This window comes from Equus caballus, chromosome 2, assembly GCF_041296265.1.
Source record: "Equus caballus isolate H_3958 breed thoroughbred chromosome 2, TB-T2T, whole genome shotgun sequence".
Taxonomy (NCBI): Eukaryota; Metazoa; Chordata; class Mammalia; order Perissodactyla; family Equidae; genus Equus; species Equus caballus.
The window spans coordinates 6,494,622-6,509,167 of NC_091685.1; the positions used below are offsets into that span (position 1 = coordinate 6,494,622).

Here is a 14,546-nt window from a genome sequence, read left to right on the forward strand (position 1 = left end):
CACATATTGAATCTGAAAGTTCAAATTGTGTCTCTATGTCAAGCCTAATGATGTAACTGATGGCTTCTACCTTCATTAGAGATGCTGGAATTAAAAGGGCTTTTAAAATATAATTGCTGTTTTCAAAGCAAAAGAATAAAATGTAAAAACAAGTAATGCTTGCAAATCACTTTACTCTCTTGCTCTAGGAAGACTTACATATGGTATAATTATAGAGACAGGGTTCTTTTAGAGCAGTGGTTCTTAACCTCAACTACACATTAGAATTACCTGGGAGTTTTTAAAATCCTGATGCCCAGGCCAAGTCCCAGCCCAGTTAAATCAGAACCTCTGGGGGACGGACATAGGTATCAGCATATTTTAACACTTCTAAAGTGACTACAATGTATAACTAAAGTAGAGAATCACTGTCTTAAAAAAGAAATATTCTAGAATATTTAAATATATGCTACTTTAAAAATAGCACCAATGGGCCAGCCCTAAGGCCTAGTGGTTAAGTTTGGTTCTACTTCAGTGGCCTGGGTTCACAGGTTCAGATCCCAGATGCAGACCTACACCACATGTCAGCCATGCTGTGGTGGTGTCCCACATACAAAAGAGAGGAAGACTGGCACAGATGTTAGCTCAGGGCTATTTCTCCTTAAAAAAAAGAGGAAGATTGGCAACAGATGTTAGCTCAGGATGAATCTTCCTCAGCAAAGAAAAAAAAAAAGAGGGACCACTAAGAGGCTACAAATTTATTCTGGTGATGCTCAAAATTCTTTTCTTAAGGCTTTTTCTTAAAACATTTTGTCATACATTAACCAAAAATGATGTTAGCCATGTTGATCATCTGCCTTATTAATTATATTTAGCTGTTAATAGAGATAAAAAAACACAAGTTTTAGAGTCACAAAGACTTGGGTATAAGTCCTGACTCTACCATTTAATAATTAGTTCTATGATTATGGATAAGTGGCGTACCCTCCCTGAGCGCCCATATCCTCATCTGTAAAATGGGAGGATTAAAGTAGAAAACCATGTGCACAACATGGCCTCTGGCACATAGGAGGCCATGTATAAATGGCTGTACTTATCATTATCAAGCTACATTAGAAGTCGTCAAGGCCAGGAATGTATCCTGTTTAAGGTTATATTTTCACAACCTACCACACAGTAGCTACACAATAATTATTGTTAAGCTCCTTAAGGACTTTTTATCTGTCTTTGTAACCTTAACACCTCATATTCTGATATACAACAAAAGCTTAACAACATTCTGAACACAGGAAACAAACATTTCAGATAAGAACAAACCCTCAAGCCTTGCTTTGTAGTAAAGAAGTCAGAATAACCAGCATCCGTAGCCAATAGTCCCACAAATTGCATCGCAGGTCGTTGCCGTATAAACAGTTCTACAGCTCCATCGGTGATGTAACTGCCACCCGAAATATCCAGTGACACAATATTAGGCAGAATATCCTTCTGCTGTAGCAAATAAAAAGCCAGATCTGATTTGAGTTGCCTGTGATCAGAAATATCAAGGTGAAGCAGACATTTAAGTTCTCTAATGACTGCAAGAATTTGTGATTTGCTCATAGTTAGGCATTTCAGATAGTGCATTGTGAGAGATTTGAGTCGATCCTTACAGGTAAGGAGGGCAGAGATGTTAGTGACTAGAGTATTGGAGATATCCAAGCTTTCCAGTTTTGGTAGCTGAGAAACATCAGCCAGGTCTTCACTATGAAAACTAACATTGAAAACACTTAAAATGCGCAGACCAGTGAGCTGACCAAAGGAGAGCAATCGTGAATCTCGAGGGATGCTTGCTGAGTCCAACAGGAGACACCGGAGGTTTTGCTGGATCCAGCTATTGCCGCAGAGTCCACTTATGATGTCTGGGATTGGGAGGTCAGCGTGCACTGCAGTAGCATCCAGTTCAATGAGTCTGTGATGGCAGAAGGCTTTTACGAATGCAGCTGTAGAGATTTTAGCTTTCTGAATATTGACCAGCTTCAGTTTCATTTGGTTGCCCCGGAAAATGCTCGCTGTTCTATCAGTCAGCTTGCCTGTAAGAGAACCAAAACCATCTTGTAATAACAACTAAATCTCACACCTTTTCCAGGAGGCACTGTGGCCAATTAACTACGACAGATGCTAACAATAACAATGACTGCGTTTACTGCTTACTCCGTGTCACGCATTGTTCTAAACCCTTTACTCAGATCATCTCATTACTCTTTGCAATAATACTATGACTGAACTATTATTACTACTATCTTATAGCTGAGGAAACTGAAGTTTAAAGAGGTTAAGGAACTTGCTCAAGGTGAAACTATGTGACAGAATCAGAAATCAAAGCCAGTTTGACTCCAGAGTTCGGTTTTATCCATAGTAACCTTGTTCGCATTAAAAAAAAGAAAATGAATAAGTACGAGATATATAATATGCAAATAACACTACTATATATGACCAGTCACTTACCTCTCCAGGACTCATTCTCATCTTTAAAACAAGTGGGTTGTACTAGATTTCACTGAGCAAGATTTAGAAATGCATCTTCTATGTGTGAGATCCACGTTAAGTAACGGGCACACAAGGTAATTAAACACCTGTGACCACAAGGAATTCACTAGCAATTATGTCTAGGAAGACAGGTTACATAAATAAATGATTACAATAGTACATTACATGCAGCAGTGATTTGTACACACCAGGTACTCAATTAGTACAGATGAGATTAACCTTGGGGAAGGTTCTGAAGACTATCAGTTTGCAGGGGGAAGGTGAAGGGTGGAAGAACATGTCAAAGACATGGAGGCACGTGACAGCAGATTAGTGGAAACAACCCTAAGTAGACCAGCACTATTGGAACCCAGTGTACAAGTGAGGCATGGCTGGAAATGAGTGGAGGGAAAGCTAGAGGGCAGATGGGGCCTGTACACCCAGCCAGGAAACTCAGACTTTTACCCTATGGAGAACGACTCAAAATTTTTAAGCAAAAAATGAATGGTCATAACTATATTTTTAGAAAGTCCAAATATGTAACAGTGTAAAGGAATTAGCATAGTGTTTGATGGGAGTGAGATGGGGCAAGAGATTATTAATGATTTTAATGATGAGAGATGAAAATTTAAACTAAGGCTGACAGAACATGTGGCTAAACAGACTGGGGGAAAGGGCTGAGGGAAAAGGTGTATCAACTGATGCCCACTTTGAGTCGGGCTGGGCTACTAAAGCAGGAGAAGGAAGCCCCCATACCTCAGGCTTTGAGGAAGAACTTAGTGCACTCACTTATACAGTTATTCAACAAACATCAAGTGCTCACTGTATGCGAAGTGCTATGCTAGATGCCAAGAATGGTGAATGACACAGACATGGCTCCTGCCATCATGGAGTTTACTTACACTCTAGAGGGAGAATACAGATATAAGGGAATACAGAACAAGCAGAATGCTACCAACGTTAAAAATGTAGTAAGTGTTCTAAAGGAAACAAATGAAAACATAATACAGGGATGGGAAAAGGGAGGAGGAGGACAAGAATCTTCTGTCTCTCTCTGGGTTTGAGGTGCTAACACTTAAGTTTACACTTAAAAGATGTGAAAGCAAAGGTAGCTGTCATTCCAGATAGAGAGAAGAGCTAAAATCCTGATGGGGGACCAGCTTGGCTTTTTCTGTGAAATGAGAGAAAATCAGTGTGGCTGAACACAGCTGGTGAGGGGATACCCGCAGCTGACAGCCTAGAGACAGAGGCAAGAGTCAGATCTTGCAGGCCAGGGTAAGTGAGTGGCATTTTATCCTAAGTACAAGAGACGTCTTTGAAGAGTGACAGAAGAGTGGCCAGATCTGATTAAGATAAAAGAGAACTGTTCTCTGCTGTGTAGCAGATTTTGGTGAAGGGCAAAAGTGAACCACTTGAGAGACCAGGTGACAGGAAAGAAAAAAGGTGTCACTGATGGACTAGGAGGAAAAGAATGTTTGAGTTAAGTATTTTGAAGGTAGAAAACGTTTCAACAGAATCAAGGGAAGAGGGAGGAAGAATGAAAAATGACTCCTAAGTCATTGAACAATCAGGTAGATGATCAAGCCATTTTGGAGATGGGGGAAATGGTAGCAGAGTGGGTGCTGTGATGTGACACCCAGATCCCCTTTAGGAATAAAGGACATACTACTTGAGCTGAGGGAAGTGCCTCCAGATGACAGCCATCCTCTATGGGGACCATATCAGCTGAAAAGAGTTGCCTCACCCAAAGTGACACCACTTGCCCATGGAGACCTGCATCCAAAGACCGAGTTGGGCAGTATAAAGATCCAGCCCTGGGGCTGGCCCCATGGCCGACTGGTTAAGTTCATGTGCTCCACTTCGGCAGGCCAGGGTTTCGCTGCTTCGGATCCTGGGCGTGGACATGGCACCACTCATCAGGCCATGTTGAGGAGGCGTACCGCATGCCACAACTAGAAGGACCCATAACTAAAATATACAACTATGTACTGGGGGAATTTAGGGAGAAGCAGCAACTAAAAAAAAGAAAGAAAGAAAAAAAGAAGATTGGCAACAGTTGTTAGCTTAGGTGCCAATCTTTAAAAAAAAAAAAATCCAGGGGCCAGCTCCATGGCCGAGTGGTTAAGTTCACGTTCTCCGCTCTGGCGGCCCAGGGTTTCACTGGTTCGGATCCTGGGCGCGGACATAGCACTGCTTGTCAGGCCACGATGAGGCGGTGTCCCATATGCCACAACTAGAAGGACCTGCAATTAAGATACACAACTATGTACCAGGGGGGATCTGGGGAGATAAAGCAGAAAAAAAAAAAAAGATTGGCCACAGTTGTCAGCTCAGGTGCCAATCTTAAAAAAGAAAGAAAAAAAAAAAATCCAGCCCTCACACCTCAACTCAACACAGATTGGAGTAGTTATTCTACCTTCAGGACACCCCACAAGATCAGCCAAGGTCTACTAGATACTATATATTTTAAGTCTACAATGCAGCACAAACATTTGGAATTAAACGGCATAGACAGTATTCAAAACCATGGGAATGAATGACCTGTAACAAGTAAAGGAGGAAGGACCAAGCACTGAAAGCATCTACATTTAAGGTCAGATAGTAGAATGAGGAGTAGTCATGATAACAACTAACAGTTACTGAATATTCTAAACATTTTAGATATATTAACTCTCTAAATCCTCATAAAATCCAATGAGATAGGTATTATTATTAGTCACACTTTACAGATGAGACGAGGCATAAGGAGTTAAGTAACTGGCCCAAGGAAACTTACCTACTAGCCATGACAGTATACAAACCCAAAGAGTCTAGCACCAGAGTCAGAGCTCCTAACCTTTAATCTGCACTGCATTTCAAGGGGAGCTGGATAAGGAGACAGATAAGCAGCAGCCACTGAGGTAGAAAGAAAACTAGAAGAATATGATGACTCAGCAGCCCAGAGAAGAGTTAGAGGACACCCAGGAGGCATCCTAGATAGTGGTTCTGGAGCTGAGAATAAAGTCCTGAGCTGAGAACTCTCCAGAATCAGAATACAAGTGGTAGCTAAACCAAAGAAAATTACCCAGGAAGTGTACAAAGTGAGAAGGGTGATGGAACCTTAAAGAACATAAAACATTTAAGGTGCATACAGAGAAATAGAAGTATACAAAGGAAATTGTGGAAGAGTAACCAAGAATACAAGAAAGAAAAAGTACTCTAAGCCAGGAAGGCCTAGAGTAATCAATACCAAAAGTCAAACCTACAAGGACACCTAATGATTTAATTAATCTAGGCAATGGTCATCTATGGCCACCAAAATCATAAAACCAACCAGACAACCAGACTTTATTAACCCCCTTACGGAAGTCAAGGGCACTACAAAAAAAAGTCAAACCTGAACTAATCAAACCTCTACCTCTAACTTCCAATTTACAGGGTTACAGGGATCAGAAGGAACATGTCAAAATTACAGCACAAACAATGGCAAAATCCACACTGTGGGAAACTCTACACAACAAATAACCACAGTTTCTTTAAAAAATATAAAGTAAGTGGAAAATCCCAAGACAGATGTAGATTAAACAACACTTCTAAACAACAGGAGTCAAAGAAGGAATCTTAAGAAAAGTCTTAAAATATTTTGAACTAAATGAAAATGAAAACACAATTTATCGAAATTTGTGAGAGCAGTGCTTAGAGGGAAAGTTACAGCACTAAATGCATATATTAGAAAATAAAGATCTAAAATCAACAATCTAAATTTCTACCTTAAGAAAGTAGAAAAAGCAGCATAAATCAAATCAAAAGTAAGCAGAAGAGGGGGCCGGCCCAGTGACGCAGCAGTTAAGTTTGCACGCTCCGCTTTGGCAGCCCACAGTTCACCAGTTCAGATTCCGGGTATGGACCTATGCACCACTTATCAAGCCATGCTGTGGAGGCGTCCCACACATAAAATAAAGGAAGATGGCCACAGAGGTTAGCTCAGGGTCAATCTTCCTCAACAAAAAGAGGAGGATTGGGGGTGGATGTTAGCTCAGGGCTAATCTTCCTCAAAAAAGAAAAAAGAAAGAAGAAATCAATGAAATTGAAAATCTGAAATCAATTGAGAAAAGCCAACAAAAACAAAAGCTGGTTCTTTGAAAAGATCAATAAAATCACTAAGCCTTTAGCCAGGCTAACTAAGAAGAAAGGAGACAAATTACTAATATCAGAAATGAAAGAGAGGACATCACTACAGATCCCATGGACATGAAAGGAATACCAAGAACAACTTGACGCCCACATATTTGATATCGTTGATGAAATGGACCAACTCCTAGAAAGACACAATCTACCAAAACTCACATAAGAAGAAATAATTATCTGAATGGGCTTAATAGATAAATTTAATCAATAATTAATAATCTTCCAAAACAGAAAGCACCAGGCCCAGATGAGTTCACTAGTGAATTCTACCAAATACTTAAGGAAGAAATTATAGCAATTCTCTACAATTTCTTTCAGAAGATAGAAGCAGAGGGAATACTTCCTAACTCATTCTTTGAGGCCAGCATTACACCAACACCAAAACCACACAGATATTACAAAAGAAAACTACAGACCAATCTCTCTCATAAGCACAGATGTAAAAATCCTCAACAAAATATTAGCAAATCTAATTTAACAATGTAGAAAAAGAATTATACACCACGACCAACTGGGATTTATCCCAAGTGTGCAAGGCTGGTCCAACATTCAAAAATCAATTAATGTAATCCATCACATCAAAAATCACAGATGAAGGGGCCGGCCCCGTGGCTGAGTGGTTAAGTTAGTGCCAGTTCGAATCCTGGGCGTGGACATGGCACCGCTCATCGAGCCACGCTGAGGCGGTGTCCTGCATACCACAATTAGAAGGACCCACAACTAAGAATACACAGCTATGTACCTGGAGGCTTTGGGGAGAAAAAGGAAAAATAAAATAAAATCTTTAAAAAAAAAAAAAATCACAGATCAATAGATGCAAAAAAGCCCCACAGCATTTGACGAATCCAATACCTGATCATAATAAAAATTCTCAGTAAACTACAAATAGAGGGGAACTTCCTCAACTTGATAAAGACTATCTATAAAAGAATCTACAGTTAATACCATATCCAAGCGTGAGAAACTTAAAGCTTTCCCACTAAGATCAGGTACCGTCAACCCTCTGTGTCTGCATCTTCTGCCTCTGTGGACTCAACCAACTATGGATGAAAAGGCCAACACTGGCTATGTCTGTACTGAACATGTACAGACTTTTTTCTCGTCATTATTCCCTAAACAATACAGTATAACAACTTTTCACATAGCATTTACATTGTATTAGGTATTATAAGTAATCTAGAGATGACTTACATTATACAGTGGATGCAAATACTATGCCATCTTATCTAAGGGACTTGAGCATCCTTGGATTTCAGTATTTGCGAGGGGATCTAGTAAATAATCTCCCACAGATACCAAGGGATAATGGTATAAGGCAAGGATATGTCCTCTCACCACTCCTTTTAAACGTTGTACTGGAAGTCCTTGCTAATGCAACAAGACAAGAAAGGGAAATAATACAAAAGTCAATCACTTTCCTATATACCAACAATGAAAAGAGGAATTTGAAATTAAAAACACATTACCGTTTACATTAGCACCCCAAAACATCAAAATACTTAGATATAAATCTAACAAAAAATGTGTACAAGATCTAAGAGGAAAACTATAAAGCTCTGAAAAAAAATGAAAGAATAACTAAATAAATGGAGACAGATTCCGTATTCACAAATAGGAAGACTCGATATTGTCAAGATATCAGTTTTTCCCAACTTGATCTGCAGAGTCAATGCAATCCCAATAAAAATTACATCAAGCGGCTAGCTCCGTGGCCGAGTGGTTAAGTTCGTGTGCTCCGCTGCATGCGGCCCAGGGTTTCGTGGGTTCAAATCCTGGGCGTGGACATGGCACTACTCATCAAACCACGCTGAGGCAGCGTCCCACATGCCACAACTAGAAGGACCCACAACGAAGAATATACAACTACGCACTGGGGGGCTTTGGGGAGAAAAAGGAAAAAATAAAATGTTTAAAAAAAAAATTCCAGCAAGTTATTTTGTGGATATAGATAAACTGATTCTGAAGTTTATACAGAAAGGCAAAAAACCAAGACTAGCCAACACAACATTGAAAGAAAAGAACAAAACTGGAGGGCTGACACTACCTGACTTCCAGACATGACTTTATAAAGCTAGAGTAATCAAGACAGGGTGGTACTGGTGAAAGAACAGACAAATACATGAATGGGACAGAATGAAGAGCCCAGAAATAGACCCATATAAATACATTCAACTGATATTTGACAAAGGAGCAAAGGCAATTCAATGGAGCAAAGACAGTTTCTTCAACAAATAGTGCTGGAACAACTGGACATCCACATGAAAAAAAAACTCACCTAGACAAAGACCTTACACCCTTCACAAAAAGGATCAAAATGGATCATACAAGGTCTGGCCCCATGGCCGAGTGGTTAAGTTTGCGTGCATTGCTTTGGCGGCCCAGGGTTTTGCCAGTTCAGATCCTGGGCTCGAACACGGCACTGCTCATCAAGTATTGCTGAGGCGGTGCCCCACATGCCACAACTAAAAGGACCCACAAATAAAATATACAACTATGTACTGTAGGGCTTCAGGGAGAAGAAGGAAAAATTTAAAAACTAAATAAATAAACAAAATCTTAAAGAAAAAAAATGGAAACCCAAAACTACAAAACTCCTAGAAGATAACATAGGAGAAAACCTAGATGATCTTGGGTACAGTGATGTCTTTTTAGATACAGCACCAAAGACACACTCCATGAAAGAATTAATCAATAAGCTAGACTTTATTAGAATTAAAAACTTCTGCTCTGTGGGGGCTGGCCCCGTGGCCGAGTGGTTAAGTTCGCGCGCTCCACTGCAGGCGGCCCAGTGTTTCGTTAGTTCGAATCCTGGGCGCGGACATGGCACTGCTCATCAGACCACGCTGAGGCAGCGTCCCACATGCCACAACTAGAAGAACCCACAACGAAGAATACACAACTATGTACCGGGGGGCTTTGGGGAGAAAAAGGAAAACATAAGATCTTAAAAAAAAAAAAAAAAAAAAAAACTTCTGCTCTGTGAAAGACAATGTCAAGAGAATTAAACCACAAGCCAGGCTGGTAGAAAATAATTGCAAAAGACTTATCTGATAAAGGACTTATCCCCAATACACAAAGAACTCTTAAAACTCACCAATAAGAAAACAAACACCTCAACTAAAAAATAGGCCAAAGATCTTAACAAACGTCTCACCACAGAAGATATACTGATGGCAAATAAGCATATGGAAAGATGCTCCACACCATATGTTGTCAAGGAAATGCAAATTAAGACAGCAATGAGAGACCACTACACACCTCCCAGAATGGCCAAAATCACGAACACTGATAGAACCAAAAGCTGGAGAGGATGTGGAGCAACAGGAACTCTCCGACACTGCTGGTGGAAAGGCAAAATAGGATAGCCATTTTGGAAGACAGTTTGGCAGTTTCTTACAAAACTAAACGTATTCTCACCATATGATCTAGCAATCACATTCCTTGTTATTTACTCATAGGAGTAAGGCTTACGTCCACACAAAAACCTGCACAAAGATGTTTACAGCAGCTTTATTCACAATTGCAAAAACCTGGAAAGAGCCAAGATGTCTTTCTGTTGGTGAACGAATAAACTGTGGTACATCCAGACAATGGACTATTTTCCAGTACTAAAAAGAAATGAGCTATCAAAAAAAAGACATGCAGGAACCTTAAATGCTTATTACTGAGTGCCAGAAGCCAATCTGAAAAGACTACGTGCTGTATGATTCCAACTACACAACACTACGGGGACAGTAAAAAGATCAGCGGTTGCCAGGAATAGAGAGAGATGCACAGGCAGAGCACAGAGGATTTTTAGGGCAGTGAAAATACTCTGTATATTATAAGGAAGGAGATATATCATCATACTTTTGTCCAAACCCATAGAATGCACATCAAGAGTGAATCCTAAGGTAAATTACGGACTTCGGGTGATTTTTTTTTTTAAGGATTTTATTTTTCCTTTTTCTGCCCAAATCCCTCCAGTACATAGTTGTATATTTTAGTTGTGGGTCCTTCTAGTTGTGGCATGTGGGACACCGCCTCAACATGGCCTAATGAGTGGTGCCACATCCACATCCAGGATCCGAACTGGCGAAACCCTGGGCCACCAAAGCAGAGTGCGTGAACTTAACCACTCGGCCACAGGGCCGGCCCCAACATTAATTTCTTAATATTATCAAATATCCAGTCAGTGTTCATTTTGACTGACTGTCTTAGAACTGTCAAAGATCTTTGTTTGAATTAGTATCCAGATGAGGCCCATGTAATTGTGATTGGTTGATAAGCTTATCTATAGGCTTCTCCTCTATCTCTTGTATTATTTTGCAATATATATGTTGTGGGTGTATCTGTATCTTTGTGTGTATTTTTTTAAACACTTTATTTTTTTGTTGAGAAAGATTCGCTCTGAGCTAACATCTGTTGCCAATCTTCCTCTTTTTTTTCTTTTGCTTGAAGATTAGCTCTGAACTAATATCTGTGCCATTCTTCCTCTATCTTCTATGTGGGTTCCGCCACAATGTGGATTGATGAGTAGTGGAGGTCTGGCCTGGGATCTGAACCCGTGAACCAAGGCTGCTGCAGTAAAGTGCCCTGGGGCCAGCCCCTAAAGACTACTTTTTTTTAAAGCAGTTTTAGGTTGACAAGACAACTGAGAGGGAGGTAGAGATTTCTCAATAATCCTGCCCCTACACAGGCACAGCCTCCCTCATTATCGACATCACATCGGAGTGGTACATTTTTTATCAAGGATGACCCTACACTGTGGCATCATAATCACCCAAAGTCCAGGGGCCAGCTCCGTGGCTGAGTGGTTAAGTTCACATGCCCCACTTTGATGGCCCAGGGTTTCACCAGTTCAGATCCTGGGCGTGGATATGGCACTGCTCATCAGGCCACATTGAGGTGGCATCCCACATGCCACAACTAGAAGGATCCACAACTAAAGCACACAACTATGTACTGGGGGGATTTGGGTAGAAAAAGTAAAAGAAATAAAATAAATAAAACATTTTTTAAAATAAATAAATAATAAATAAAGCTGTGAGAAATTTTTTTTAAAAATTAACATTAAAAACTTTAAGTGTGAAATTAAAATTGTCTTAGATATATTTTAAAAGTCTCCCCTACCCAGCTACATGTACAGTTGAAATGATCTATCTGGGATTTACTTCAAAATATCTGGGGGCAGGGGAAGGGTGGGTAGAAGTATGGATGATACAAGACTGGCCATGAAGGGCCAGCCCGGTGGCACAGTGGTTGAGTGCGCATGTTCCACTTCAGCGGCCCCGGGGTTCACCGGTTCGGATCCCGGGTGCGGACATGGCACTGCTTGGCAAGCCATGTGTGGCAGGCATCCCACATAGAAAGTGGAGGAAGATGGGCATGGACGTTAGCTCGGGGCCGGTCTTCCTCAGCAAAAGGAGGAGGATTGGCAGCAGATGTTAGCTCAGGGCTAATCTTCTTCAAAAAGAGACTGGCCATGAGGGCTAGCCTCAGTAGTCTAGGGGTTAAGTGCAGCGTGTTCTACTTTGGCAGCCCAGGTGCAGTTCCCGCGCATGAACCTACAGCACTCGTTCATCAGTGGCCATGCTAGCTGAGGGCAAATCTCCCTCAGCAACAAAAAAAACAACTGGCCATGAGCTGATAAGTGTTGAAGCTGAATATCTTAAGGATTATTTAGTTTCTCTAGTTTTGTATATTTAAAAATATTTACAATAATTTTTAAAAGTCAAATCTATAGAGAGATTAGAAGGTTTAATAAATTTATCTTCCTCTCTCCCTAAACTCTATGCCTTCACTCTGAAAAATACATGGTACTCCAAGGGTAAAAGTCACAAGCACATAATGCATCTTCTTCTACTTAATATTTGTGAAAATTTATTTAGCTGGTGATATATAGCATCTTTAGATTAAAGCTGAATATGAAAAACCTGGGGGGAAACTAAACACAAGGTAGCAGTCTCAGGGGTTCTTTAAGGGCAGCAGAGCCAAGGGTTTATTTTCATGGCCTTAGCCCCGAGCACACTGTCTGCTGAGTAGGAGAGACCTGACAAATAAGAAATGAAAACACCCACAAGCCGATAGCTATTTCTAAGAAATTTGCCATAGGTCTCATAAAAGGTTATCAAATAGCCCACAAAATTCTGGCTAAACAATTCAGCACATTAAGTGAACATATTAAAGCACAGCATGGCGGTTAAAAACAAGTCTCTAGAGCCAGAGTGCCTGGGTGCAAAGCCTGTCACTTCTGAGATACATGATCTCGGACAAAAATTTACTTAATTTCTCTGATCCTCAGTGTCTTCATCTGTAGAAAGGGATAATATGTATGTAAAGCTCTTGGTACAGTGTCTGCCAAATTGTTAGCCATTATAACTTCAATGGCCTTATAATTATAGAAACTTAAATAACATATGACTGAGACATTGCTCCTCTCCTCAACCGGGAAAAATTGATGTTTTCTTAGGTTTTTGTTCTTAGTTACCTATCAACTAAACCACAGAGCAAAAGTTCCCAATCTCAGCCTCAGTCACCAAATCTCCAGGAGCTTCACCCCTGTGAGGTTATCCTAAGGACTCTCAAACACCAAACCTACTCTGCCTCTGCCACAAATCAACTCTTGAGTCAATAAACATTGACTCTGCAAAGTACTTATCTCCAACCCCAACTGGAAAAAATAAATCTCATTTCCTTCTCTTTATCACCTCCACTCAGACAGCAAATAACCCAGAATCCTTCAGAATGACTTTCCTCCCCACCAACACCAAAGACAGCTCTTCTCCCACCCTCACTACTTTCTTTCCTGTTTTTGTTCAGTTATCTGTCATTTCTTCCTTCTGAGGCAAATCCTATTCAACCAGGCTTATGATTCTACTCCTTCAGTTACCTCCAGTACTTTGGGTCATCAATTTTCAGCTCCTTTTTTTTTTTTTGAGGAAGATTAGCCCTGAGCTAACATCTGCTGCCAATCCTCCTCTTTTTGCTGAGGAAGGCTGGCCCTGAGGTAACATCCGTACCCATCTTCCTCTACTTTATATGTGGGCCGCCTACGACAGCATGGCTTGCCAAGCGGTGCCATGTCCGCACCCAGGATCCGAACCGGCAAACTCCAGGCTGCCAAAGTGGAATGTGCGCACTTAACCACTGCGCCACTGGGCCGGCCCCAAGCTCTTATATTTTTAATGTTTCCCTCCTCATTGGCTTTTCCCTTTCTCCATACATTCAGAAGGGTCCGTGCTATCCCTTCCCCCACCAGCACCTTCATAAAAAGTTACCACCTCCTTTTTCTCTTCTTTCCTGTTAAATTTCTTAAGAGTACAGCTATATCCTATTTAGCATGAACAACAAAGAGGATTCAAAAACTCTTTCAATATAGAACTAGGCAAAAAATCGATAAGGAAGCGGATTAGCATAAGCCAACTAGATCCAACAGAAATCTACAGAAGTCATCGAATAACAGCAGAATATACATTCTCCTCGAGAGCACATGAACATTCTCTACAGAAGGCCCTATATATTAGCCCACAAAACAGATCCCAATAAATTTCAAAGAATTAAAATAAAGTATGTTCTCCAACTACAATGAAATGAAATGAAAAATTAATAACGAAGAAATTTGGGAACATCACAAGTATGTGGAAATTAAACAATACACTCCTAAAAAAACAATGGGTCAAAGAAATCAAAAGGGAAACTGGAAAATAATTTGAGATGAATGAAAAATGAAAACATACAAAAACTTATGGGATGCAGCTCAAGCAGTGCTTGAGGGACATTTATAGCTCTGATTGCAAATATTTAAAAAAGAAAATCTTGGGGCTGGCCCGGTGGCACAGTGGTTAAGTTCGCACGTTCCACTTTGGCAGCCTGGCTTTCGCCAGTTCGGATCCCGGGTGCGGACATGGCACTGC

The 14,546-nt window shown here is 40.6% G+C and overlaps 1 protein-coding gene across 6 annotated transcripts in view; it reads right to left on the reverse strand.

Moving 5' to 3' along the window:
- The window catches only part of ZYG11A (zyg-11 family member A, cell cycle regulator), a 78,390-nt gene that overhangs the window by 43,490 nt on the left and 20,354 nt on the right, over positions 1 to 14,546 (reverse strand). For 5 of the 6 annotated variants that reach the window (XM_023629875.2, XM_023629866.2, XM_023629876.2 and 2 more), the window contains one exon: positions 1,297 to 2,048. In XM_023629875.2, coding sequence (XP_023485643.1) covers positions 1,297 to 2,048 — 752 coding nt within the window. Of the gene's footprint in view, positions 1 to 1,296; positions 2,049 to 7,842; positions 8,020 to 14,546 lie in introns of those variants that run through there. The other variant, XM_023629880.2, reaches the window with a different exon arrangement.